Source organism: Rhinopithecus bieti, unplaced genomic scaffold, assembly GCF_001698545.2.
Source record: "Rhinopithecus bieti isolate Rb0 unplaced genomic scaffold, ASM169854v2 scaffold_31787, whole genome shotgun sequence".
NCBI lineage: Eukaryota > Metazoa > Chordata > Mammalia > Primates > Cercopithecidae > Rhinopithecus > Rhinopithecus bieti.
Genome location: NW_016814655.1, coordinates 5,942,681 through 5,968,979, shown reverse-complemented (window position 1 = coordinate 5,968,979; position 26,299 = coordinate 5,942,681). Strand labels below are relative to the sequence as shown.

The 26,299-nt window shown below is 50.1% G+C and overlaps 3 protein-coding genes across 11 annotated transcripts in view; 1 reads left to right on the top strand and 2 right to left on the bottom strand.

Moving 5' to 3' along the window:
- The window catches only part of DPCD (deleted in primary ciliary dyskinesia homolog (mouse)), a 21,742-nt gene extending 7,251 nt beyond the window's left edge, over positions 1-14,491 (top strand). For 2 of the 6 annotated variants that reach the window (XM_017851790.1, XM_017851788.1), the window contains 4 exons: positions 5,921-6,045; positions 6,383-6,516; positions 13,670-13,772; positions 14,195-14,491. In XM_017851790.1, coding sequence (XP_017707279.1) covers positions 5,921-6,045; positions 6,383-6,516; positions 13,670-13,772; positions 14,195-14,299 — 467 coding nt within the window. In that variant the 3' untranslated portion in view covers positions 14,300-14,491. Of the gene's footprint in view, positions 1-2,054; positions 3,581-5,920; positions 6,046-6,382; positions 6,540-9,969; positions 10,038-11,473; positions 11,630-13,669; positions 13,773-14,194 lie in introns of those variants that run through there. The other 4 variants (XR_001881429.1, XM_017851789.1, XM_017851792.1 and 1 more) reach the window with 4 other exon arrangements.
- Positions 369-780, bottom strand: LOC108515129 (40S ribosomal protein S27-like). Its single transcript, XM_017851793.1, has one exon. It carries the CDS (start codon positions 763-765, stop codon positions 424-426), a length of 342 nt encoding a protein of 113 aa, XP_017707282.1. The 5' UTR covers positions 766-780; the 3' UTR covers positions 369-423.
- Positions 14,492-15,490: 999 nt separating the features above from the next.
- Positions 15,491-26,299, bottom strand: part of FBXW4 (F-box and WD repeat domain containing 4) — an 86,313-nt gene continuing 75,504 nt past the window's right edge. For all 4 annotated transcript variants that reach the window (XM_017851794.1, XM_017851795.1, XM_017851796.1 and 1 more), the window contains 3 exons: positions 17,169-17,309; positions 16,447-16,588; positions 15,491-16,229 (listed from right to left, as the gene is read on the bottom strand). In XM_017851794.1, coding sequence (XP_017707283.1) covers positions 16,110-16,229; positions 16,447-16,588; positions 17,169-17,309 — 403 coding nt within the window. In that variant the 3' untranslated portion in view covers positions 15,491-16,109. The remainder of the gene's footprint in view (positions 16,230-16,446; positions 16,589-17,168; positions 17,310-26,299) is intronic.

The following is a 26,299-nucleotide window of genomic DNA, read 5'->3' as shown; positions in this document are numbered from 1 at the left end:
TAGGTGGACAATTCAATGGTACTGGGATATTACATTTTTAAGCTGTGATAAAATATATAACATAAAAAATTGTCATTTTAGTCATTTTGTGTGTACAATTCAGTGGCATTTATTACAACCATCACCACAATTTATCCCGCCCCCCAATTTTTTTTTTCTTTTTTTTTTTTTTTTTTTTTTTTTTTGTTTGTTTGTTTTGTTTTCTGAAGCCACACCAGGAGCAGGCGAGTATCAGAGGCAGAGCTTCTGAGCTTGCCTCAAAGGCAACACTGTAAAATACCGTCCTCATCTTGAAGAACATCTCAGTCCAAGAGGGTCAAAACAGTGATTTTGCAGCGTGGTCACTTTCTTTCTTTTTTTTTTTTTAATATCCAAAATGTGTTTATTGAGATGGTTTCCCACTCATCTTGATTCAGAGTGCTTTTAGTGCTGCTTCCTCCTAAAGGAACATCCTTCTGTAAGCCTTGCTTTTCCTCCTGTAGGCTGGCAGAGGACAGTGGAGCAGCCAACACACAAAACTACCGTTTGTGCATGGCTAAAGACCGTGGTGATTTTATAGCATCCTGGGCATTTCACATCCATGAAGTAGGAATTGGGGCTCTGCACCAGGCGTTTCTTCTTGTGTTTCCTCTTCTCCTCTTCTGGGGAGGGATGAAGGAGATCCTTTGCGAGAGGCATGTTCTCGTGTGGGTAGGTTGTCACCGCCGGAAAAGCAGTGTGGTCACTTTCATTCCTGCAGCGCCTTTCCTCTAAGAACAGGCTCATGGGTAGTGGCTCCAGCTCAGATTTCTGGGAATTATTTGATTTGTCCACTGTGTTCCCAGGTGTGCACATCAGCATTAACCAGCTTCCCAGAGCTAGGTGGCTGGCTCTTTGACCCAGGGCCCAAGGCTGTCAGCAGTGGGAGTTGGTCTCTTTATTAAGTTCCATCTGAAATGCTAAGACCAATGATGGAATCACGGGCTGGTTTATTTTCCTGTCATTATTCTTGGCTTTAATTTCTTCCTGGGCCTGATCGACAGGTAGTATTGGTGAGGGAATTTCTTTTTCCCTTTTTCTGACAGCTCATAAATGTCTAGAACCGACAACGTGGATTACAGTGGCTTGCATTCCCTCAGTCTCCAGTCTTAAAATGTTTGTCCTGCGCATGTTCAGTCACACAGTGAAGTGTTGATCCCTCCTTATTATGAGCTGCTTGGGCTCCAGTCCCAATTGGTTTAGTCTGGTGCTATTAAAAATCTTGATGTGTTTAGCATATGACACTGATTCGGTGGAAACCAATACAGTAGTAATATCCTCACAATGCATTGTAATTTATAGTGCTCCCAGGGGATGACAGCCTTGGAATGCCTAACAGGGGAGAACTTATGAAAGCAGAGGTCACGTGGACTAGCCACCACCATAACCAGGCCAGAGACTAGCCGCAGCTCCTCACTCCCAGCCCCCCGTGCCACTTCTCTACTCCTCCACACAGAGCAAATAAAACAGCTATAGCTGCTGCGGCTGTAAAAACAAACAAATAAAACCCGATGTCTTTGTTGTGCTTGGGCATGAAACTGAAATTAAAAACAAGTCCAAGTTTCTTCATTTGTAGCACCATGTGCCCCGATATCCCACATTAACCTGTCACTTCTCCTGGTGGCAGGTGGGGAATAGACCGTGGCTTCCAAACTCTTCTTTCTTAAAAGCGGAAATGGAGGAGAAGACTGTTCACAGGAGAACACTGTTTGGCTAAAGTTGACCTAATAATGATATTAATATCATGACTCTTACTGGGCACCATGCTAAGTGCTCTATGTGAATTACCTCATTTACTCATCCTCATTAAAGCCCTATGAGGTAGATACTCTTGTCTCCATTTTACATTTGGAAAAAATGGAAGCTCAAAGAGGTTAAGCACCTTGTTGAGAATTATGTAGCTAGTTTCTAAGCCAGGATTTAAGCCTAGTTCTGTCCAATTAAGAGTCCATGCTTTAGTCCTCAACAACATAGTGCTGAGAGTTGAGAATACTTAAATCCAACTTTCTTTTCTTACTATGTTTTTCTTTGCCCAGAAAGGCCTGAGTGTGGACCGATGGGCAGACAGGAGGACCTCACTTGAGCCACTGGGCCCAGCTCTAGAATAGCAGATCTTTTTCTTACTTTTCTTCCTGCCCACCACCCCAGCTGCCCTGGCAAAATACTATTCATTATTAATTTTTAAGTATAAATAATCCCAGGGCTTGAGCTGGCTTTTGCTTGTGCATTCTATGAAGCAAAATAGGGACATGGTTTTGTGGCAATAAATAGGAATAGTTTCCATTTTCTAGCTAAGTATACAAATTTGAAAATTAGCCAAACCGGTTTTCTGTTAGAAAAACTCAAAGTAATTTACAGACGAAGAATTGCCAATAGGTGTGCGTCAGTCTGGGACAGAGTTCCTCCAGTTGGTGTTAATAAGCATGTTAGTGTCCTATTTTTTTTCCTACCTTCTCAGTGCTATTCATTCCCACCCCCCACAATGATTGCTGCATGTATTCATAGAGGAAAAAACTGAAGGCCCCATAACAATGATCGGAACATCAAACCAGCCTGAGAAGAACACAGCATGTCCAAGGGGGCTGAGGCTGAAGGGCAGGCCATCCCCCAGCGATTACATTCGGATTACCGACTTAATCTGCTTTGGTATTTGACCGCCAGCCTAACCACCCGAGGCTGCATTTGGAGGATATTGAGCACTTTCATCCCCAAGCACTTCACTGGCTTTATAAATGACCCACTCGATTCCCTTCGGCCTCCTCTGGGATGGGACATGGCAGCTGTTTAATAGCCACATAGCAATGTTGCAGTGTTTTAGGGCAGAAAAGAAGAATCCTGCATCCAGTTTAAGCTGCAGGGAGTATTTAGGGAAGGGGAATGTAATTATCCACATTGGAAGTGGGCCAGGGCTTGGAGCTTTGGGGAAAGAGGCCTTTAGGATGTCTACTTTCCAGCCCACCTGAAAGATGGGGCCTCCTTTCAGCAGTCTGGGACATCAGCCTGCTTCCTGCTGACTTAGGAAAAAGCCCCCAGGCACCACCTCCTTTATATATTCCCCATCAGACCCTTCACCAGGGTGGAAAGTCTCCTTTCCAGGGTCTGGCTGGGGCTCAGCTGGGAAGATATGACAGCATCCCGGGAAGCTGCCTCACACACACCAGTTTGGGTTTAACATATAATCAAATCAGAGTGACAGCAGGTGGAAACAGTCTTCTGTTGCCGCAGGAGCCGTCCTTGAGTTCAGGAACAAAGACAGGGACAAGAAAGACAAGACAAAGTGTGCATTTGTACATGTGCATTTGCACCTGTGCACTTGTGCATGGGAAAAATAAGAACTTCACCAAAATCTTTTATTGGGTCTTATCTCTAGAGGGAATGGGAAAGGAGACTTTCTTCTGCATTCTAACAAAGAATTTAATTCTCAAGATGTTTAAACAAGAAATAAAGATGAAGCAGCCAGAGGTGTCAAGTTCCCTGAGTGGTTTTTAATGTCAGAAGTAAGGAAACCAGCAGCTGACTTTCTTCCTTCTTTGAGTACTTCTTGGGAAGTTTTCTGTGTAAAACTCAAAATTTCTTGGAGTAAAAGAGTGCACAGAAAATCCTGGGGTGGTTATCGTCCCTCCAGGCCACCCTGGTGCTGTATTGTGCATTAGGACACCCAATTTAGCAAGGCCCATGACTTAACGGGGCACGTCACTTATCCAGCCCCAGGTAGTGAGGTAGTCCTCATGTTTTACTTTTTCAGATAATCAAAGCTTACCCTTTAAAGGCCAAATATAAAAAAATAAATTGAGGGCCGGGCGTGGTGGCTCAAGCCTGTAATCCCAGCACTTTGGGAGGCTGAGACGGGCGGATCACGAGGTCAGGAGATCGAGACCATCCTGGCTAACACGGTGAAACCCTGTCTCTACTAAAAAATACAAAAAACAGCTAGCCGGGCGAGGTGGCGGGCGCCTGTAGTCCCAGCTACTCGGGAGGCTGAGGCAGGAGAATGGCCTAAACCTGGGAGGCGGAGCTTGCAGTGAGCTGAGATCCGGCCACTGCACTCCAGCCTGGGCGACAGAGCAAGACTTCGTCTCAAAAAAAAAAAAAAATACAGACATTGGAGTAGATGCTTTCTAAAGGAACTTCCACCTTTAAAATCTGTGATGGTTGTGTTCTATTATGAAGTGGCACCATTGGAGTCTAAGGGTGCTTGTTTGCCCTTACACTAAATGGTCCCAAGTATTTATGTGGTTCTGACACTGCCGTCCAATGTGAGCTGTCCCCATACCATTGTCAATATGCCTGAGAAAAAAAGTAATTTCCTGCCTTATTCTACACACAGCATTTTATACCTAGTCTGAGCAAGAATCTGAGAGTGATCTTTCCTATAGTATAGAGTAGGGTACATGGATATTTTCACAATAAGCTGCTGCTCAGAGGCATTTGTCACTTCTGAGTTCGCGACTGTGACAGAGGCCCCCAGAAGGCTGCTTCCAGTGAAGTGCGGTATTAACACTGAATAGATTTGGATATACTCCTGGTCACAGTTCATTCACTTAAGAGAGAAGTATTTGTGGGGGGAAAAAAGTTGCCTATAAAGCATATTTCCAAGTTTTACACTTCCTTATTAATTTTCATTATAAACTTGGAAATGTGTTTCTAGGGAGAATTTTTGGCCCTAAGAGGTAATAAAATCACACTGCAGAATGCAGCATACCTTATAAAAGCACATATCCAAGGGAAAATTCTAATTTTACAGCACACTTTTGTGTTCAGGTTGTGTGCCTTACTTATAGCGGTAAGGGCATTTGGATTTGACACAGCTGCTCAAAAGGTCTAAAGTAAACAGCTGGCCTGCCTAGTGCCGAGAACCTGACTGTAGCTATCAACTTCTACCTGGAAGAAGACACAAACAGAAACAACTGTAACCGAGTACTGTGCACTTTTTGAGTTGTTTAGTTCCTTAAACAGCTACAGAGGCTGCTGGTCTTTAGCACCAACTGGGCTCCTCAGGCTGGAGGATACCATAGCAGGCAGCCCCCAGATTCCAAATGCAGCAGGAAGGGAAAGGAACTGGGGGATGGGAGGTCACGGCTCAGAAAAGATTCCCCTGCAGTGATGGACTGCATGGTTCCTGAAAATGAAAATCTCAGCAGGGTTTCAGGTACTGTCCATTCAACTAGTTTCTTGATTTATAATTTTCATAATATATGTGCCTTAAAATCTTATGCAAGCATCTGGGTTGTTAAGGTAAAATAGAGATGGTTATTTGCATTCTAAAAGGATTCCCTTTTACAAAAAATTCACATTAGATCTTTTATAAACAGTGCATTTAAAATATGGCATGTGCCTACGATTTTGTTTAAATGCAGCTTTGGGGCGTTTTTTTTTGTTTTGTTTTGTTTTTTTTGTTTTAAAGCAAGGTATACCAGAAATGAGTGAATTTCTACATTTGGACTTTCTGAATCATGATACAGACCTGCCCAACAGCTTTCACCCTCTTAATTCTTTTTTCCTCTGCATGTTTCTGAGGGAAAAAATGTGCCTCAACTCCTTTTTGGGATCCAGATTTTCTCCATTACCAGAAACAACCCTTTTCCTAATTTTCACTTCTTCTCTTTGCTTGAAGCCATGCCTGAGGGTTTCTTGACTCCACTTGGCTCCTCTCAGAGCTTCATTCCAGTTCCTTTTGCCTGAGCACCCATGAGATGCGCTTTGTAGGTTGTCTAATGTTGAAATGCTCTACTGAAATTTCAGAAGTTGTGAGGTCCCTCCTTAAATTAACAAAGCCGAGAGTAAAGGCCCAACACTCCCACTTTCATCTTGTGCTGGTTACCTAGTGTGGTGCCGGTGATTCGACAGAAAAGAGCAGAGACCCTCTCTTCACTCTCATCCCGATGCTTGCTTCTCTCCCCAGTGAGAAAGTGGCGTGTGAAAAGTGCCCTGGGAGCCATGGGCCAGTGGCAGCTTGAAGTAGGAGAGCCAGCGCCCCTAGGAGCAGGGAACCTGGGGCCTGAACTCATCAAGGAAAGCAATGCCAATGTACGTCCATCTGTCCAGGTGTCTTGCACGGGCTGAGGTGGGGGTGGGCTGTGGGCTGCTGGGTTTTGAGGACAGGCACCACATCTTGTTCACCTCCTCACCTCCAGTGTGCCACCTGGACACAGCAATCTATAAATGTTTGTTTGAATGTATACAGACATTTTGGCTTGATCATCCCAGGGCGGGGGCTCAGGGCCTGGAGTGTTGTAGCAATAGTAGTGTCAGAGGGCAGCAGTGGAGAAGAGCTGAGGGTCTTGTGCCCCGGGGTAGAGCTCTGATGAGGGTGGAGCCTTCCCTTCCCCAGGAACAGTCCTCGAGTTGGATTTGCTTTCTGTAGCCCATCTTCATGCGCAAGGACACCAAGAAGAGTTTCCAGTGGCGGATTCGAAACCTCCCCTATCCTAAGGATGTCTACAGTGTCTGTGTGGACCAGAAGGAGCGCTGCATCATTGTCAAAACAACCAACAAGAAGTGAGTGGCGTGGAGGGCACCCTGTGTGTATGAGCAGGCTGTAGGTGGGGTTTGATCTGGGGTTAGGATCATTATTCAGGCTGGTCCTGCAGAGAAGAAGCCCTTCTGCTTCCAGGTATTGGAAGGGCTTCCTCTCTGCAGGACCAGCCTGAATAATGTAATCAGCTCCATCAGGGAAGAGAAATTTGAATGACTGTCTAGTATAGTACCTGGCATAGACAGGAGCTCAGTAAATATTTGTTGAATGAATGAGATGATGAGGGAAATCACACGAACATTAGCTTGTGGTCTCAGGTGGTTCTGCTGAAAGGTTATTATGATATTGGTCTCCTGGCTGGATCCAGTCCTTGTTAAGGGTGGCCTGGTGACATCACTGTCAGAGCTGGCAGGGAGCCATAGCTTGGAAGGCACACCTGTCTGAAGTGGCAGTGACAGTCCTTTAAAGCAGTACTTGACAGCAGTTTAAAGCAGACTGGGCAGCAGTAAACCTAATCCCTCCCCAGACTGAGTGACAGTGGGGCAGATGCTTGGGCTGCTTGGAAATCTCTTGCATAATGCTTCAAAAGGGGTACTCAACTTCCATTTGTGGTCCCTTAGAGGGGAGGCAAACTGCAGGGGTTGAAAGGACAGAAGGTGGCCACAGTGCATTTCCATTTTGGAAATGCATTGATCTCATTTAGGTTTCTGAAGCCCTGACTGATCACAGGAGATGAGAAATGCCCTGTGTGAGGCCTGAAGGGAATGGCCCTGAAATGAATCAATCTTGACCTGGGCTAGAGAGAATAACAGTCTAGGGCCACCTCCCACAAAATAGATTTGGGCATTGAGATGGGAGGTTTTACAAGTTACCTGTCTGCAAGCTGTGAAGCCATTCAACATGCCTCATGGGGATCCCATCTCCTGCTTTACATGCAGTAATGGGGACCCAGCTCCTTGTGCATCTCCTCAGGTGATGTGGTGCCAGTCTCCCCTTCCATCTCTCTCAGGCCCACGAGGCCCACAGGGAAGCAGGGTAGCTCCCAGACTCCCCCATTGCGGCCCTGGGTGCTGCTATCCTCTTGTGACTCCCATATCCCATTGCTTTGGCAGGGTTAAGAGGACAGGGGAAAGGGTAGAGATGGATGAATTAATTTCAGGATTATTGCTGTACATGCAGCCAGCAGCCCCTGCAGTGGGCCTTGTCTATAAAGTCATAATAATAAGGGTTTGTGTTTATAAAGCACTTTGAAGCCCTCAGATAAGAGGCAGTTTATTCCTGTTATTGTTCTCATCGTTAACAGGAGTCACTGCCTAAAGTGGAATTTAGCAATTTCAGACAACAGAGAAATTGCCTGTAGGAAAACAAACTCCATGCTTCAGCAAGCGTTCCCTGGCGGAAGAGGCCTTGGGTCCAAACTGGGAACAAAAGTGCTTCTGATAGCACTTGAATCTGCAGCCCAGCACTTTGTGAAGCTGGCTGCTGCCTCTTTTTTGTCCCCCAGAGGTCACTGTCGAATACAGATATCAGACAGAAATGTGATTACCAGGGAGTGAGGAAAGAGAAGCTAGCTAGCTCACCAAAAAATTCATCTGCGGGCAGATCCTCTGGGTCCCATCTCCTGCGCACATCCAGCCATAGGTGGCGCTATTGGCCAGGAGCTCCGTGGCTAGAGGCCCACGCTAGCTCTCAAGGCAAGTGGGGGTTGTTGAATATTTTTGAAATGATGGGTGAGGCCAGGTGGGATGGGAGTGATGCCCCTGGAGGGGCAGGGCTGAGGGTTGGATTCCCATAGAGGAGAGAGGAGTGTTTCAGGGCCCACTTTGGAACCCACACTGAGCCTCTGGTCCAGTGTCCCAGCCTGGCTCATCCCTGTCCTCCTCAGGTCTCTGCTTTGGGAGGTAACCTAGACGCCGCTGAACCCTTAGCCAGATCATTCCTGAACTTAGTGGCATTTTTACCTTCTACCTGGAGGAATGTGTTTTATACCTTGACTCCCATTAATTATATAGAACTCAATGGCTATTCCTTTTTAAAAAATTAATTTGGAAGGGAGAGATTTATTTCTCATCAAGGGTTATAGCCTGCATAGACATTCTTTTTTGTTTTGTTTTGTTTTGTTTTAAGAGATGGAGTCTTGCCCTATTGCCCAGGCTAGAGTGCACTTCTTGCACAGTCATAGCTCACTGCAGCTTTGAACTCTGGGCTCAAGGGATCCTCCCACCTCATCCTCCTGAGAAGCTGGGACTGTGGTTGTATACCACCCCACCTGGCTAAGTTTAAAATTTGTTTTTGTAGAGTTGAGGGTCTCTCCATTTTGCCCAAGCTGCTCTCAAAATCCTGGGCTCAAGTGATCCTCCTACCTTGGCCTCTTGAAGTGCTGAGATTACAGGCGTGAGCCACCACACCCAGACCAGTGTGGCCTCTGGCCAGAAGCCAAAAACTCAATGGCTACTCCCTTCCACAGTGTTTAGCTTTTTAAGGATACAGTACATTTAAAATCTGTTTTCTGATCATCATGCTATCGGGAGGTGGGCAGGATCCATACTTTTATTCTTGTGTTATAGATGATTATATAAATGTATATATAAAGTCGGCATGATGAACCAGCCTGCTGAAAGGAAAGTTAGTGACCATCTCTCTTGATGCCCAGGCATCTGCACTTTCCATCACATCATGGCATTTCTCTCTGATTTGACCTCTTCCTTCACCTGGAGGTTCCATATCTGCCCCAGTTCTAATATTCTGGAATGTGGTTACTGACCAAAGCCAGAGTTTCTTTACCCATACTTGCCTTGTCTCTGAAGAGCTGGGTTGGTGACTTTACTTGAAGGAATTGATTGTAGTGTATCATGTCCTTGGCCTCACATATTAGTGAGGGCTGAATCAGGGAAGGAAAAAAGTGCTTTTCTAGGATCCCAGTGTTGAACCATCTATTCCTGATAATAACATTTGTGCAGAAAGAGGGCTCCTAGCCTCAGCCTGGAAGTTGACCGCTGTAAGTGGAATGAGCCAGGGTGCAGGAGTGAGAAGTTGTTGGGTTAAATCTGGCCTCTGTCACATATTAGCTGTAGAAGGTAGGCAAGGTTTCCCCATCTATCAGAGAACACTCAGAGCTCCTTCACAGATTTTGGGGAATTGGATGAAATCGTATATGTACAGGCCAGCACAATGGCTGGCCTGAAGCAGGTCCTCAACAGTTCTTTGGAAATTGGAATCTGAGGAGAGCTTGGCTGATTTGACATCGGTGATACTAACACTGTGGGAGATGTTAATAGGCTTCACTAGAAAAAAGGATTCTGTGGTCAAATAAGTTTAAGAAACTCTGGATTAAACAGGCTGCTCTTTGGTGGGGCCGAGAGCCTTTAGTATGTGTGTGTGATTGTGACTCTCTAGCAGGGGGTGACTGTGGGTGGGGGTTCTGGGTTTGCCTAGCGCCTTGATGTTTAAGAAGATTTGCCTGCTGCTTTTCTAAGGGCGGACTGGTTGGAGGCTTCTCTGGACCCTCTGGCAGTGTGCAGGTGTGCATGGCACCCCCTCCGAGGTATGTGAGGCATGACCTGAGTGATTGTCCACAGCAGCCCTGCTCCTGCCTTCAGCCTCCAGAGTCTCTCTCCCTCTGATGGCCTGGCCTCTGGTGTCCTTTTGGATTGGAGAAGGGCTGGAATTGGGGAGGGGATACAGTAGAGAGTGTAGAGAGGGAGGCAGTAGGTAATTCCTGAAAGAGCCAAAATGGAGTTGTCTGTGGAACAGGGAGAAGATAGGGTACAGAGTTGGCCTGTTCTGGGCCCTTTGACAATGACTTCAAGTTCATCTAGTGCAGCTCTTTTATTTGAAGAAGGAATGTGGAAACTGAGGCCCAGAAATTAAGTGACCTCTCCAGGGTCACAGGGCAGGGCCAGGAGTTCTGCGACAAGCCTTTACTTCCACATACGTCTTTTGAAGACTTTTGACATTCAGAAAGCAAGGCCATTGATGTGTTGGAGAGAGTACCCAGGGGGCCCGCAGAGTGTTTAGATTCCAGGGGAGACAACCTGTTTCATGGTTGAACATCCCCACCTCCCACCCCAATATCTGCCCCATCCTTGGACAAATGCAAATAATCTAGACCATTGTGGGCTATTACTTTGTGGTGAGAATGTGGAGACATGGAGGGGTCAGGAGATTTGGGGGATTCTCACTTTAATACGGGCTTCTCTGTTTACTAGCTTTGTGAGTTGGGCAAGATATCTAACTTTTCTGGGCCTCAGTTTCCTTTTGTTTAAAAGTGAATAATAGAAGTCACCAACCTGAGAGAGTTGTTTTGACAACTAAATGTGTTTAGAACCTGGCACAGAATAAGCATTAATTTTTTAAAATGTCATCTTTCATTGTATGGCTGAGATAGAACAGTGAAGGGAGGTAGGAATTGGGGAGAGCGGGGCATCTGCAGGAAGCCAAGGAACTATCCTGCTGTAAGGATTCAACTTTTAGCAGAAACAAAACAAGGTCTGATCAGCAGGTATATGGCCTTGTTTCTTTTTTTGAGATGGAGTCTTGCTCTGTCATCCAGGCTGGAGTGCAGTGGCACAATCTCTGCTCGCTGCAACCTCCGCCCCCTGGGTTCAAGTGATTCTCCTGCCTCAGCCTCCCAAGTAGCTGGGACTACAGGCGCCTGCCACCACACCTGGCTAAGTTTTGTATTTTAGTAGAGACAGAGTTTCACCATGTTGGCCAGGCTGGTCTTGAACTCCCGGCCTCAAGTGATCTGCCCGCCTCCCAAAGAGCTGGGATTACAGGAGTGAGCCACTGCATCTGGAGGCCTTGTTTCTTCTTCATCTTTTTCTTTTAATTTTTTGTAGAGACAGGGTCTTGCTATGTTGTCCAGGCTGGTCTTGAACTCCTGGCCTCAAGTGATCCTTCCACCTCAGCCTCCAAAAGTGCTGGGATTACAGGCATGAGCCACCATGCCCACCCTCTTCTTCATCCTTAAATCCCCAGCTCACAGCTCAAGGCCTGGGACACAGTTGATGCCCAATAAATGTCTGCTGCCTACCTACAGCTGTCTGAGGCTAAACGTTATGACTCTTCCAGAAGCACAGTGGGTCTCTCTGTTGTCCAGGTGCTGGTGAGAAAGTCAAATACAGTACCCATCATGGAAAAAAAACCCATGTCTGGGGAATGGGGGTGAGAAGGGGGTGGGCTGCCCCAGGAGGAGAAAAGGCAGATGCTCCCTACTCCCTTGATTGAGCCTGACTATCAGGCGCTTCTAAGAAGTTGTTTAACCTCAACCAATAAACTAAATCCATTACAACAGACTCAAAAACCAAGCTGAGCCTCCAGGTGCTCTGCCTTCATTCCTCTTGCCTGGAGGTAGGAGTAGTTCAAGGAAAGCAGGTGCAAGCTATGCACCTTAAGTTCCCTCTGATCCTGTCCTTGCTGTTGTGGCCAAGCCCTGGGATTCGTTTTCTGGTCCCACTGCCCCAGCCTGGGGGAATGGTTCGGCTGGGCTGCTTCCCTCCTGGTTCTGCTTTTTGTGTATCTTTGCAGGGAAGATGTTAACACTTCCTAACAAGTCTTTGTGTTCATCTAATCTCTGCTGTTTAACCTTTGACTCTCCCCTATTATCAGTGTCTGCCACCTTTGCTGGCCAGACCAAAGGCCCCAGGAAGAGCCCTCAGCCTGAGCTGGCTAGGAAGAGGATGAGGCAGGCATTCCATCCCCGGTTTGCAGGCAGATGGATCGCCTTTCCCTGGGGCAGAGCTTTGGAAAATAAAGCAACTTGCAGTGCCATTAGGATCCCCCAGCCCCCATTCCTTTTGAACTGTCAGCCTTTAAGTAAACATTCTTTTCCTGCCATGGGTCCCAGTACCTTAGTGGGGAGTGGGGAACCTGGGAGGAGAGGGGCCCCAGAGTCTCTGTTGAACGGAGGGATTTGGGCAGGGAGGACCGGGGCAGAAGTGCTGCATTGATGTCAACTCTCCGAGTCCCCAGGGCATAGGGGCTTTTGAAGTGGACTCAGGGTAGCTGTCACCACAAGGACCAGGCCCCTCTGAAGTACTAAAAGCCCCATCCTCCCCAGGCCTCTCACTTGAGTTTGTTTGTACCTGCCTGAGGTGTTTCCCTTCACAGCCCATACAACCTCTGCAGCAGAAAGTGATGCCTTGCCCAAGTGACAGGTCTGGCAGCCCCTGGCCAGATCCTAAGCCACATTTCCACGAAGTAAAATGCCAAATTGGCATATTGTTAGAGATGAAGAGGCCATTCATCGTGCTTTGGTGTAGTAAGCATCAGACCAAGGACAAGGAATCTTACTCTAATCTTGACTTCCATCCCAGCTGACAACTGGCTGTGAAACAAGGCACATTTCAGTTCCCTTTTTGGTAAGGGGGGTCAAATTTCCTGCGAAGTCTAGTTATACACATTACGAACTGGGTGTTGCTCTTTTGTTTTTGTTTTGTTTTTTTTTTTAATTAAAAGGCATCATTAATCTCTGAACCAGCACCTGGAGATGATAAGGACCATGTGTGATGTGTAAAAATGGAGGAGTGGGGACTTGGGGCCAGCCAAGTAGTCCAGAGGTCCAGCTTCCATGAAGAGTAACATGGTTTGTCCTCTCAAGGAGATTTCTCCTAGTAGATACACTTTTCCCTCTGGCCTACAAGTACAGCCAGGCTAACAAGGCCTTGAAAGGCCCCAAAAGAGGAACAGGTAGTTGAGGCCTTCAGAGGACTTCTTATGTAAATGGTAGCAATAGGGCCCCAGCTTTGGGAGACAGATCTGAATGTCCTTATTCTGTCCATTGTTAGAACACGTCCCATTTTTCTGGTGTCTCCATGAGGCATTGGGTGTAGAGGAGTCCAAGCTGCTTGAGCTATTTGTGTGTTCCAGGCTTCTTCTGCCTGTCTTAGGGAGACCCAGCTCTTGAGATGTGAGTCACTACAATCCCTGGTCTAATCATAGAATTATAACTGGGTTCTGCTCTTCTGCCACTGGACTGGACATAAGGCTTGCATTCTATGCTTTCCAGGGCCACTGAGCTCTAAAATACTGGTGTTCTAACTGGCTTGTCTTCTTCCTCTCTGCATGTGTGGAAGGTGTGGGAGAACTATTTAGAAGCTAGGCAGCAGAGGACCTGATACCCAGCTGTTAGGTCACCTTGCCGAGTGCCCCAATGGCCTCTCGGTGTCCCCACAGGTACTACAAGAAGTTCTCCATTCCTGACCTAGACAGACACCAGCTACCTCTGGATGACGCCTTGCTAAGCTTTGCCCACGCCAACTGCACCCTGATCATCTCTGTAAGATTCACCCAGACTTCTTGGACACTGCATCAGGGAGAGTCTTCCTCTTTCCCTGCCCACTTCCCATCCCATAAGAGTCCTCAGTTCTAGCCCCAAGCCCTAGGGTGTGCTTGTGGGAGAACAGGCATCTCTAAGTCAGCATAGGGGAGAGCAGGGAGGGGGCTCAGGGAGGAGCCTGACCATATAATTCACAGCTAGAAGAGGGTAGAGGATGAAGGGGAAGCGGTGGAAATTGAACTTGGGTTCTGGTCCAAGGTCTGCTCCTACTCAGGCACGTGACCTTGAGCAAATCATCAATCCTATAGGCCTCAATTTTGTCGTGCAAATAAGGGGATCAGAAGGAGTAGGGGCCCCAAGTGTGTACGGAAGGAAAAGGGACAGAGACTGAATTATTTTCTTCTTCCTGGCTCCATCCACAGTACCAGAAGCCAAAGGAGGTTGTGGTGGCTGAGTCCGAGCTACAGAAGGAACTAAAGAAGGTAAAGACAGCCCACGGCAACGATGGGGACTGCAAGACCCAGTAGTTGGCCCCTGAGCCTTATACCTCCAGCACAGGGGGTGCCATGAGACTTCAAGGCTTGGTCCTTCTTGACCACGGCAGCCTCCTATCTTCTAGGAGCTATCAAGGGTCTACAAGAACTGGGCCGTGGGGCACTCCTAGCCAATGAGTCATGGTCGTATTTCCTGAGTAAAGTCATTCTGAGCTACTTACTGCACAGGGACTGCCCTGTTGTTTACCTCTGTATGCTACCTGGCCCCAGACCCCACTGGCCTCCCTCGGGAGGGTGTGATGACATTCCCTTCTCTATCCCAGGGACCTTCAACATAAAGCTTTCCACAAAAAGGGAGAATGGGGTGGGAGCACATGGCCCTAGTAGGGCAGGGCTGGCCTTTCCCTGCAGCCTGTTTACACAAACTCACAGGAAGACCAGGCTGGAGGGAACCTGCGCTATCGTAGCTTGCAGAAGTGGCTCAGAGGAAACTCCTGAAGATACATGGGCAAGGGAAACATTTTAAAAATGCAGAAACCGGCCAGGCGCAGTGGCTCATGCCTTAATCCCAGCACTTTGGGAGGCCGAGACGGGCGGATCACCTGAGGTCAGTAGTTCGAGACCAGCCTGGCCAACATGGTGAAACCCTGTCTCTACTAAAAATACAAAAATTACTGGGCATGGTGGCGCATGCATGTAATTCCAGCTACTGAGGAGGCTGAGGCAGGAGAATCGCTTCAACCTGGGATGTGGAGGTTGCAGTAGCCAAGATCGCGCCACTGCACTCTAGCTGGGGCAACAGAGCGAGACTCCGTCTCAAAACAACAAACAAACAAAACAAAACAACAACAACAAAAACAGAAACCTTGGAAATAGAACACAGGATGTTAAGGCATTGTGGGTAAAAAGCCAGAATAAGGGTCATAATGTTGCCAAGGGTGTGTGTTGGGGTTGGGGTCACCACAGGTAACAACTGAGCTCCCAGCAGCCTGGACCCTTTCCACAGTCCCCTCTGCAAACCCACAGGTGACCCTCCACACCCCAAAGGCTAAGGAATAGGTCGTCAATGGCAACTCTTCCTGAAAAAAAGAAACCTTTGTTCTTTGGGACACAGAGCCATGAGGCTGGTCTTGTTGTTTCAGCAGCACACACAACCCTGAGCTTGGGTCTCCTGTTCCCTTCTCCTGGGGCCTTCTGGAACTCTTCAGCCAATGAGGAACCAGATCTGTGAACAATCAAGCTTTATTTTTACAAAAATGAAAATTGTAGCTTGTCTCAACAGCCAGCCTGAGGTAGGGCTGGCTCAGAACTCAGAACTGCTGGGTTCCCTCTGCTCTTTATTGGTTTCAAAGCAAAACCAGGTCACAATGCCCCAGGAATGAACCCCCGGCCCCAAGAGGTTGGTCAAGGGTGAGGTCTGGCTGGTGCCAGTGGGCTATTGGCAGCCTTACCTTTCCTTCCAGGAAGGGGCAGAAAGGAACCATCTGGGAAGGTGGGAGCACCTCACCTCACTCTGTAGGCTATCATGGCTCTAATAAGGGGTATAGGATGGGCCTCGCCAGGCCAGATCCTTGCTCTGGCCAAACAGGGACGCAAGGCCCGGTTTCAGCCGCACAAGCAGCAGATCCTGCCTCTCCAACAGGTTCCTGGGAGGGACTGCATCTCTGGTAAGCCCCAAAGCCCCAGGAGTCAGAAGCCTCTAGTGCAAGGTGCCTGAGCACTGGGGTCACAGGCCCAGGAGCACAGTGGGGCACTGGGGAGGAGATATCACTGCACCCGCCAGGCAAGAGAGGTCCCTGAGTAGCTGGTTTCCCTGGCCCAGAGGCAGGGATGGCCCTGGCGGTCATGGGTTTTGAAAATCCAGGACATGGAGGTTGTAAGAGAGCGCAGCATAGAGATGCTTGGTGGTGAGACGCAGGCAGTACACAGGGCTGCTGAGGGGGGTCGACGTCAGCGGGAAGGCCTGGAAGGGAGAGCACAGGAAGTGGTAAGAGCTTTCCAAGTGGGACAGGGGTGTGCCCTAACCCAGGATCCCCAGGCCCAGGGGAAGAGGGACATGTGCCATTGTAGGCTTCTTCCAACCCTTTCTAGGCACATCCTTGGCTACCTCACCCTCTCCCAAATGCAGCCCATAATCATGAGTCTTGGCATGCTGGAGAAGAGATGGGCAGGACACTTACGTGCAGGCAGGCCCTTTGGCGCCGGTCCCACAGCCGTACAACACCGTAGTAGGAGGAACCTGTGGCTAGCAGGTGGTTGCCATCTGTCTGCAGGCAGTACAGGGTGCTGTCATGGGGCTCCTCCCACTCCATGACACATTTCCTGTCCAGGAAGAGGAGACGCAGAAGGAGGTTCAGGGTACCCTCCACCTCTGCCCCAGCTTTCTTGGGCCTAGAGTGGCTGAGGGGAGTGTTAAGGAGCCATTCCGGGATGGAGGAGACAGAAGCTGAAATAATCAGATTCATCAAAAACCGAACTTCATGGGAGAAAGCATCTTCTGTAGAGGGCTGTCTCACCATGGCCCAGACCACAGAGCAGATTATGCCTGCACTTCTGTTTGCGTATGGCCAGCTACTTATCACTGGACTCAAGAAGGGGAGAAGTAACACAGGCCTCAAGAAAGGCTGGGACAGAATATTGAGGGACAGTACCCTGATGGCTCCGGAGGCTCTGGGAAACGCCTACCTTTGCCAGGGCCTGTTGGCTATAGTTTCCCAAGCCACTGCGACCAGGGCTGCCCAAGTGCAGGAAGTCTAAGCTTGATATGACCTTGCAGGACTCTTCCTTCCCGGCCCTGACATGGAGTCTCTGTGCCCTCTCCCATGGGCCAACCCAGGACTGGAGAAAGGACCAGGATTTGTGTAGACCCCCACCACCTGTCCTTTCTGCCCAGCACACTCACCGGACACTGGTGCGGAGGTCCCAGTAGCGAACATAGGTGTCATAGCCACAGGACAGCAGTGTGAAAGGGGACTCATACATGACATCCAGCACCCCAGCCCCTGGGGGAAAGTCACTGCCCAAGTGTGTCATCAGCTGCCCACTGGGAAGGGAAGGACAGAGTGAGGCTGCTCCACATGGGCCATACACATTCGTTCCACCTTCAGAGGGCATCAGACCTTGGGGAAATGTTCTCTTTCCTCAGCTAGAAAGAATGAGACTCAAGGAAGGGGGCTAAGGGAAGAGATGCCCAATTCCTACCCACCTCACCCCTGCTATGAGGCCTCTGCAACCAGTCCCAGGTCCCACCCCTCCCCCAGCATCCCAGGCCTCAGCAGCCCCTCCATCACACCTGCGTGCCAGCTGCCACCCACCCAGCCACTCCTCCTCAGGACGATGAATGGGGCTTGCTAAAGGGGTCGGCCCCCCTCACATACACGTACACATATACATACACACACACACACACACACACACACACACACACACACACACACACACACTTGGTTACTTTATACTTCTTGATCCTGCAGGTCATGCAGTTCTGAGCTGCCTGAGTCCAATGCCTTAATTCCTGCCTGTAATCTGGGGCTCAAACCTCATTGGGGATAAAGACCACACAAAGGGAGAAGGGGAGTCCCAGGAGATGTTAAAACAAGTAAACACCTTTGTGTTTGGGGAGAGAAATCGCTGAGAAAGCAGCTTAGCGAGCTGTCCCTGGTGTTCCTGGCCTAGCTGGCCCCCAGCCCGGGGCTAGCACGCCTCTGTGATCACAGCCCCCAGCCTGCGGGACTCCAGCCTGCTCCCCCCACCCTCACCCCACCCGGTGGCCGAGAGCAGATTACTGAGAAGAACAATTTCTTTGTGACTGTGTAATTCCCTCCGTGACCGCGGCAGTGGGCAGACCCTTTGCCCTGATGCCAGACCCCTAGCAACCATGTAGGGGGGCTTCCTGTCCCTAGCAACTACCCCTCAACATCAAGTGCACCCGCTAATCCCTGCGGCCAGGGGATGGGTAGAAGTATTGAGTTTCTGCAGAATGACTGGGGGGAATGAAGGAAAAGGGGCGCCCTCCAGGCCTGATGCCTCAGCTTCCTTTACCCATGAGACGCTGGGCTCTCCCATGCCATGACAGGAGAAATAAGGCCATGGACACTTCAAAGGGATGTCCAGGTAAGAGGCCCTGGCATGGAGTGAAGGGACTTCATGGCTCACCAGCGCAGCTTTGGTCCAAGCAGCATGTCAGCAAAGGGCTTGAGGCAGACAAGGCAGCCAGCCACACGTCTGAATGCAGATGTCAGCTCTCATCCTTCCACCTCATTCAGACCCTGACCCACAACCTCCCTTCTCCCTGACAGAGCTGCCATCTTCCCTTAAGGCCGAAGTAATCAAAGGAGGAGACTGGGGGTTCCTTTCTGCCCCTTCCACCTTTCCCCCTTTGAGCCCTGGGCAGTGAGCCCTGGCCAGGAGCACTGCTGCTGCCAGTGGGGAATTAATCCCCAAGTCAGCACCCCTGCCCCCAGCCTCCTTCTCAGGGAAGTTCTGGTCTTCGTCTCAGTAGCCCAGAGCTGGGCCTGCGGGGAGAAGATGAGAAGCCTCTGTTGGGGGGCTCCTGAGAGGGATCAGGGAGAAGGCCTTCTCCCCAGATCAGCATCCTTTAGAGACTACTAACCTTGGCTCCCAGAGAAGCCCTGCCTTCCCAGATGGCCACCAGCCAAGATTCAGCCACCCTGGGCAGGCCAGAGCCCTATAGGGGAGTCAGTCTCTCTCTCACAGGTATACTGGGTGCATGCTGGGTAGGGGCTGTTTGGCTCCACAGTTCTCCTCCCTCTTCCAGATTTGGGGGCCCTGCCCCCTCCATTAGTGAGGCCTTAAGGAATGACTGAGGAGCTCTCCCCTTTAATCTATAGAAGTAATTTCATGTTTGTTTGAAATAGAAGATGAAAGGCAGTGGGGGTTGGGAGGACTGAAGCCCAGCATGGCTCTACCTGCCCACCCTGGTCCCTGGGTTCAGAGGGAAGGAGAGCTGGGCACTCATGGGGCTGCACAGGGACAGCAGTATAAGAGGCCCACCCAGACTGGGCTGCCAACCTGGGCCCCTACTCCAGCATTGATGCCACCACTGGAAAATGTCATGGCCATAAGTATCTGCGGTAAGAAATACAGGACAGCCCAAAGGGTCCCTACCCTCAGGGGGAGACCCAAGGGCCCAAGTGAGCACCAGGCCCTGGGGGCCAACACAAGTCCTGAGAGCCCCTGGTCTGCCCACACAGCCTGGCCAGGAGCTGAGAAGTTTCTTTCTGCTGCGCTGTTCTCTAGTTCTCTAAAATGGCCACACACACTTTAAATGGGCCAATAAAAAGATACAATTTATTTTGCCCTGGGCCCAGGACCCTCAAGGCTCTGTTGTGTGGTGCCCGTGAGGTTAAGTTCAGAGCATAAACTGACACACCAGCCTCTGGGAAAAGGCCCATCTCTTCAAATAGCAACCCAGCAGTGCCACAGGAGCCCTGCTGGGGCTTTGATTTGGGAAAACAAACAGAAATGGCACCGTGGGCCCTTCTCGGCCCCCACCCCAAGACCTATTTAACTAGCAAACTCTAGCTCAACTGCTCTGGTAGAGAGATTGGCCCGACAATAGCCCCAAACTTTGGGGGAAAGGGGGACAAAACAAGCTGTCTGTCTCCTCATCCCCTCCTCCTGGGCTCCTTTTCTTACTGCAAGTGTGTTCTTGTAAAAACGATTAGATTGCAATTTGTATAACGTGGTGACCCCCCAAATTCAGACATTTCACCCCTTTTCTCTGGAAAGAATGTTAAGAATGCTTCTCGGCCTCTCACTGTGGGGGGCGAGGGGGGGAGTGCAGAGCCTTGGCTGTTGCACAGCTTGTGTGGGAACAGGGCTGCTGGGCCCAGAGCCCTGGGCCAAGACGGGAGCAAGGGCCTGCCTGTCACTATAGAGGGCCAGACAAAAAGTCCATTCCCTTCCAACTCCCATGGACAAAGCCCAGGCCTCCAGGAGCCACTAAGTGCTGGGGGCCTCCACACCCCAGCCTCCCCCAAGCCAAGTCCAGCAATTCTCTCTTGACCCAGGGAAACATAAAGACAGATGGGGCCGCCCGTGTGAGCTTGATGAATGAGACGCAGGCTGAGGAGGGGCAGCCTGAGGGAGACCTGTTTCCTTGGCTCTGGCCGTGTGCAGGCTACTCATGGGAACCCCACTACCTGGACAGGAAGAAGCAAGCAGAGTGTGGCCATACCCCTGAGAGGTCAGGGCCCCCTGGCCCAAACTATCCTGCTGCCCAGGTGACTCTACTGCAGCTGGAGGGAGAGAGAGAACTTCCTGCCAGTCAGAGAGGAGGGACATTTACATGAAACGCTGACACCCATCACCATCTTTGTGGGGGGCAGCTAACTGGTGGTAGGGGCTGGCCCTAAAGACCTGGGTGGCCCACCAGGGACAGGCCCTGAGTGCTAAGCTGGACTGGGCACAGGGGGCAGTCCCTGGCACCTTACCCCTGCCCAACAAGTCTGCAGAGCTAGGAAGCCTGGTGCCCTGCTGTACTTCTCCCAGCCTCCCCTACAGCCGCCTATACTAGAGCATTCCTGAGTCACTACCTCCTCCACCTCCCAGCCCACAGCTCAGCATGTCTGCGGCTCCCACACCATTTTTCAGTCATTTTTAACATACTGGGTTCCTGATGGTGTTCTCTGGAGACCCTATGGATGCTCATTCCTGCATCTGTTTGGGTCTGTGCTTACCTGTGCACCTGTCTGCCATGTGCTACCTTGAAATGCAATAATGGCTTTTGGAGAGAGAGAGAGAGGATGGAAGGGTGACAAAGAGTTGACCTTCTTCCATCTCTGCTGCCTGGGGGGCAGATGGCTTGAAGGTATAAGCTGGGCCCAACATGGTTGCAAAGAGAATGGGAAGTTTTTCCTCCCTTCTATCTCCTCCTTTCTTCAGTCGAGCATCTTCTGTATACAAAGCATTGTGCTTAATGGAAGCTACAGAGAGATGTAAGCTGTGACTATCAAAGAGACTTTGTCCCTGCCTTCAAGGAGTATTCAATCCAGGGAGAGAAAGAAGTCTGCAACATGTATCCAACTAACAAATCAAAGTGTGAGTTGGTAGGTACCACAGAGAACAAAGAAAATTCTACAAGGGGGCAGCTAAGAAAAGCGAGCATTTCTGGCTGGGGGTGTTGACTGATTTTTCACTGAGAGACAGGACTGTCATAGGCAATGACAAGATACGGAGATGGCCCAGGTGGCAGGAAGAGCAACAACAAAGGTGCAGCGCTAGGGCAACCAGGCTGTTTTGGCAGCAGCTGGCAATCTGGTTTGGTTGGAGGCTTGGGAGTGTGCTGGCAGGGTCCGGCCTCCAGGCCACAGTGGGCCTTAAGGTGCACATCCCTCACCTGGCACGAATTCCGTGAGTGGCAGACAGCCATGAAGTTTTTGAACAGTGATTGTCCTAGTTCAGGCCCCAATTGTAGATAAGGAAACTGAGAGTCACATACGAAAAGTGACACTGTCATATAGCAAGGAAGAGCAGAGCCTGAATCCATGATAAAGGCAGAGCTCCTGGAAATCCCGTCTGGTAGCAGCTTTCAGGATGACGGGAACAGAGGGAAGTAGGCTGAAGGGCCTATTCTCTTTGTCTGCTGGAGCCAGATGAGACGGCTGCAAAGGTTACCTGGTGGCAGAGTAGCCACCGCAGCAACAGCTCACATATCCTGAGTCCATACTGTGTACCAGGCAACATGCTGAGTGTTTTATTCGTATCAGCCCATTTAATCCTCGCAACAGGCTTTGGAGGTAAGTTTCTTAACCCCATTTTACAGATGAGAAAATGAAGTAACGCACCCAGTAAATCTTAGATCAGGTCTATATGCTCCAGGGTGCTGGCACTCCCCGCCTTCACAGACAATGCAGCCACTCCATCACTGGCCCCTCAACATTCTCTATTACAGTTGCACAACTGGACTTGCCCCAAGAGTTACCCAGGGCCACCTCCAGCCCTTTCCAGCTCTTTGCAGGCCTTTCCATCTCACAGATGCCCAGAGGCTTGCCCTCTGGTGGGGGTAGTGAGAGAATCAAGGGGACAGATAGGTTCTAAACGTTAACAATGAGTAGCTACGGAAGCTTTGCTTGCCTCGGCCCCATCAGGTGAGAAGGAAGGAAGGGCCTTCTCAAGCATACAGCCTCTCATATGCATGTGTCTGTGTGCACGCACCCCCAGCACCCGCCCGCGCACATGTGTTCAGACACAATGGCTCAAAGGCCAGGCAGCCCACTTTGTACTGCTAACAAGGGGGCCATAATTACAGGAAGGGGCAGCCGGGCAGATAAAAGGATACAAAATTTCAACATCTGTTGCCATAAAGGGATAAGGAGAAGTGAAACGCAAAGTATCAGTTTGGTGTCAGCAGGCAGAGAGCCAATTTCAAAGAGTTCAGGGGGACAGAGGAGACAAGAAAGAAAAAGTTATGGGGGGAGAAAGAAAGAGAAAGAAATTACAGGGTTCCTTAAAGAGGTAAAGAAAAAAGAATGAAAAAAAGCTGTCAGTAATGCTTTCAAAGGAGAAGGGAGGTACTTTAAAGAGGGGCAGTTCCCGTAATCACCCTGACTGTGGGCCAGGCCCCTGCACAGGGTGGGGGCAGAGCGCCGGGGCAGAGACAAAGCCACACCTGGGCAGGAGGGGCACTAACAGTGCCCTCAGAGCAGCCCAGCCTGTGTGCAGGACACAGCTTCCTTCTCCAGACAGAAAGGGCTCCAGCCAAGTGTCCCTTACCATTCCAAATGTCATCAGATGCCCTGACACTCATATCCTGTGCTCAGTTCAGGATACCAAGGCCAGTTCCCAGCTCAGAGAGGGAGTTCTACCAGGCCACAGCCATGGCTGACCAGGTGGCCCTTATCAGTGCTCCAACACTGTTCAGTGGAAAGGGCCACCAACTCCAGCAATAGGGGTCAGGATCAAGGAGAGCTTCGTGGTGGAGGTGCTGTTTATGCTGAAGAGTGAGCAGGGTTTCATTAGGCACAGAGGGGGTATTCCGGGCATGGGGTTGGCTTGAACCCTGGCTCAGAGGGGAAAAACCTAGGGCGTCTGTTAGGATGGGTGAGAAGCATATTCTGCCCCTGCCTTTGTTGAAAAAAGGGGAACTTGGGAGCTTTGAGGTGGAAGTGGAGGTGTAACAGGGGACCAGGGATGACCCTGGCCCAAAGGGGAAGGGGAATCAGTGGGATGTGTGCAGGGCTTGCCACACACACAGGGCAGCACAGGGCCTGGCCAAAGACTCAATACCCTAGGAGCAGCCAGGTCACCAACCACCTCCCTATCCCCTTCCCCACCCCACAATCTCAGCGGGGCTTAGGGCTGTGGCTGTGGTTGGACCTACTATGACACCTTCAGGTCTGGGATTAAAGGGCTCTCCATCCTGAAGCCCACCTGCCCACAGGCTATCAGGGGCCCAGCTGTGCCCTGTGCTCAGGGCACCAGTGCTAGGTCCATCTTAATGCCCCTTGGCAGAAAAAAATAAAACCCACAGCAAGAGTAAGCCCATGGGGGAAGGGGGCATGTGTGATGTCAGGCCAGTCAGACCCACTTGGGCCTTCCAGCCACCAGGAGCTGGGCCCCACACAGTCAACACATGGCACCTTCCCTGGGGCCTAGCCAAGGAAGGGTCCTGCTCAAACATAGAGGACACAAGATGAGCCTCAATTCCTCCAAACCCCAGGCTCGGGCAGGATGGCTTTGGCACAGTTCCCCAGGGTCTGATAGGATCATAGGGCCTAGCTAGGAATACTTCAGTGGTTGGTCAGTCAAGATGAAGGTACAGGAATTCCTGGCACCTGGGAGTTAGGGAATGGGCTTGAAGACCACCTACCATCAGAAGCAGGAATATTCTGGCACTTTGAGGTTGGGTGAAGGACTCTTTCTCGTTTAGATAGTAATCCCCTGTCCCTGGGCCTAACCCCATGGTGCCTGGCTCCAGAAGACAGAAAGGCAGAAAAAGAGGAAGGGAGAGGGGGACAGCCAAGTTCCTTGCCACTTAGGCAATGGCTGTGTGCCTGTGACTGCCTTCTGACCTGTGTGCTTTAGTCAGCAACTCCCCCTCCATCCCTGTTCCAGCCCAGCCTGCAAGGAGAACAGTCTCTAGAGGTCTTGATGGAATGAGGGGCTGAGGGAACAATGGTGACCCTGAAAGTGGTACAGGTTCTGTGAGAAGCAGCATTGGCTGCCTGAGGGTGAGCAGCTGAGAGACACACATAGACGTGGGTGATGGCTCCCGATGGCAGCGCTGGTGCCCAGCAGGTGGCTACAGCTTTGAGTGTGTCCCAGCCCCCACCATCATCCAGGGTATAGCAATGCTTAGGGCAAACTGCCCCTCCAGTACTCCCCGCTCTCTACCCAAGCCCCAGCACATACATAAAAGAGAAAATCCAGGCACTCCTCAAGTTTCAGCGGTGACAGGTTAAAAGCAAAGAATCCATCCAGCACCGCTCACCACCCAGCCCCAAGTCCTACCGGCAATGCTGCTCCACCTCTCAGATTGGCCTGTCAGTCAGGCTTTGGTGTTATTGAAAGATCAAACTTTGTCCTGCCTGTTCATTACCTTAATCCTATTTTCTACATGGCTTTATTATCTACTTGGGTTTCTCTGGGAAAGACAGCTCTAGAGAGTCATCCTGTACATCCATTTCCTCCCACCAAAAGCAAATGCCTCCACCAGGGCATCTTTCCTCAATCACTGTACCACTTGGTCCTCCAAGCTTCTCTGGGGACAGGACAGATGTTTAAACAAAGCCTGGTTCCTCCCAGTAGATGAACCTGGGGCTGGATAGAAGGCACTGCTAAGTGGTGCCCAGGGCAGCCCTGCCACAAGCAGCAGAGCCCAGAGGCTGGCCAGAGGGGGCAAGGCTGTTTCTTCTCAGGCTCCAGTAAGAACTGAGGCCACAGCTGTTTGTTTGGTTTGTTTTGTTTTTAATTTTTTTGGTAAGAAACAAGGTCTCACCATATTGCCCAGGCTACTTTCAAACTCCTTAGCTCAAGCAGTCCTACTGCCTCAGTCTCTCAGAGTGCTGGGATTCCAGGCATGAGCTTGTTGCTGTCTCATACCCATTCTCATTAGGGTCCAATCTGGTTTCAATAAAGACCCAGTGTTTGGGGTTGGTGAGATCTAGGGGTTTCGTAAGAGAATAACAGTCAAAGAAATGGTGCCTTAGAACTCCATCCTGACCATAAATCTGCATAGAAGAGTACCCTCCACCAAGGCAACCATAGGCAGAAGAGGCCATTCAAAGATTACCCAACCTTTGAGATGATGCTGGGCCACAGTGGTGTACCCAGCCCACCACCCGGCTTGTGTGTCATCCTGGGCCCAGGCAGGTGATGATGCCAAACACAAGGCCCAGCTATGTAACCAAGTAAAAACTTTCATCAGAATGCCCATCTTGGTGACCCACGGCCCACTGTCAAGAGCGTTCCCTGTGCCAGGAGGTCAGCAGGTTCACCTCCTCGTCCACTAGTCATTAAGACATGGATATTTTGGCCGGGTGCGGTGGCTCAAGCCTGTAATCCCAGCACTTTGGGAGGCCGAGACGGGTGGATCACGAGGTCAGGAGTTTGAGACCATCCTGGCTAACACGGTGAAACCCCGTCTCTACTAAAAAATACAAAAAACTAGCCAGGCGAGGTGGCTGGCGCCTGTAGTCCCAGCTACTCGGGAGGCTGAGGCAAGAGAATGGCATAAACCCGGGAGGCAGAGCTTGCAGTGAGCTGAGATCCGGCCACTGCACTCCAGCCCGGGCAACAGAGCAAGACTCTGTCTCCAAAAAAAAAAAAAAAAAAAAAAAAAAGACATGGATATTTTGAGAATTAAAAGCCTCCACAAGCCAGGCACCTATAATCCCAGCACTTTGGGAGGCCAAGGTGGGAGGATCACTTGAGTCAACGCGTTCGAGACCAGCCTGGGCAACATAACGAGACTTTGTCTCTACAAAAAAGTTTAAAAATTAGCTAAGTATAGTGGTGCATGTCTGTAGTCCTAGCTACTTGGGAGGCTAAGGCAGAAGGACCATTTGAGCC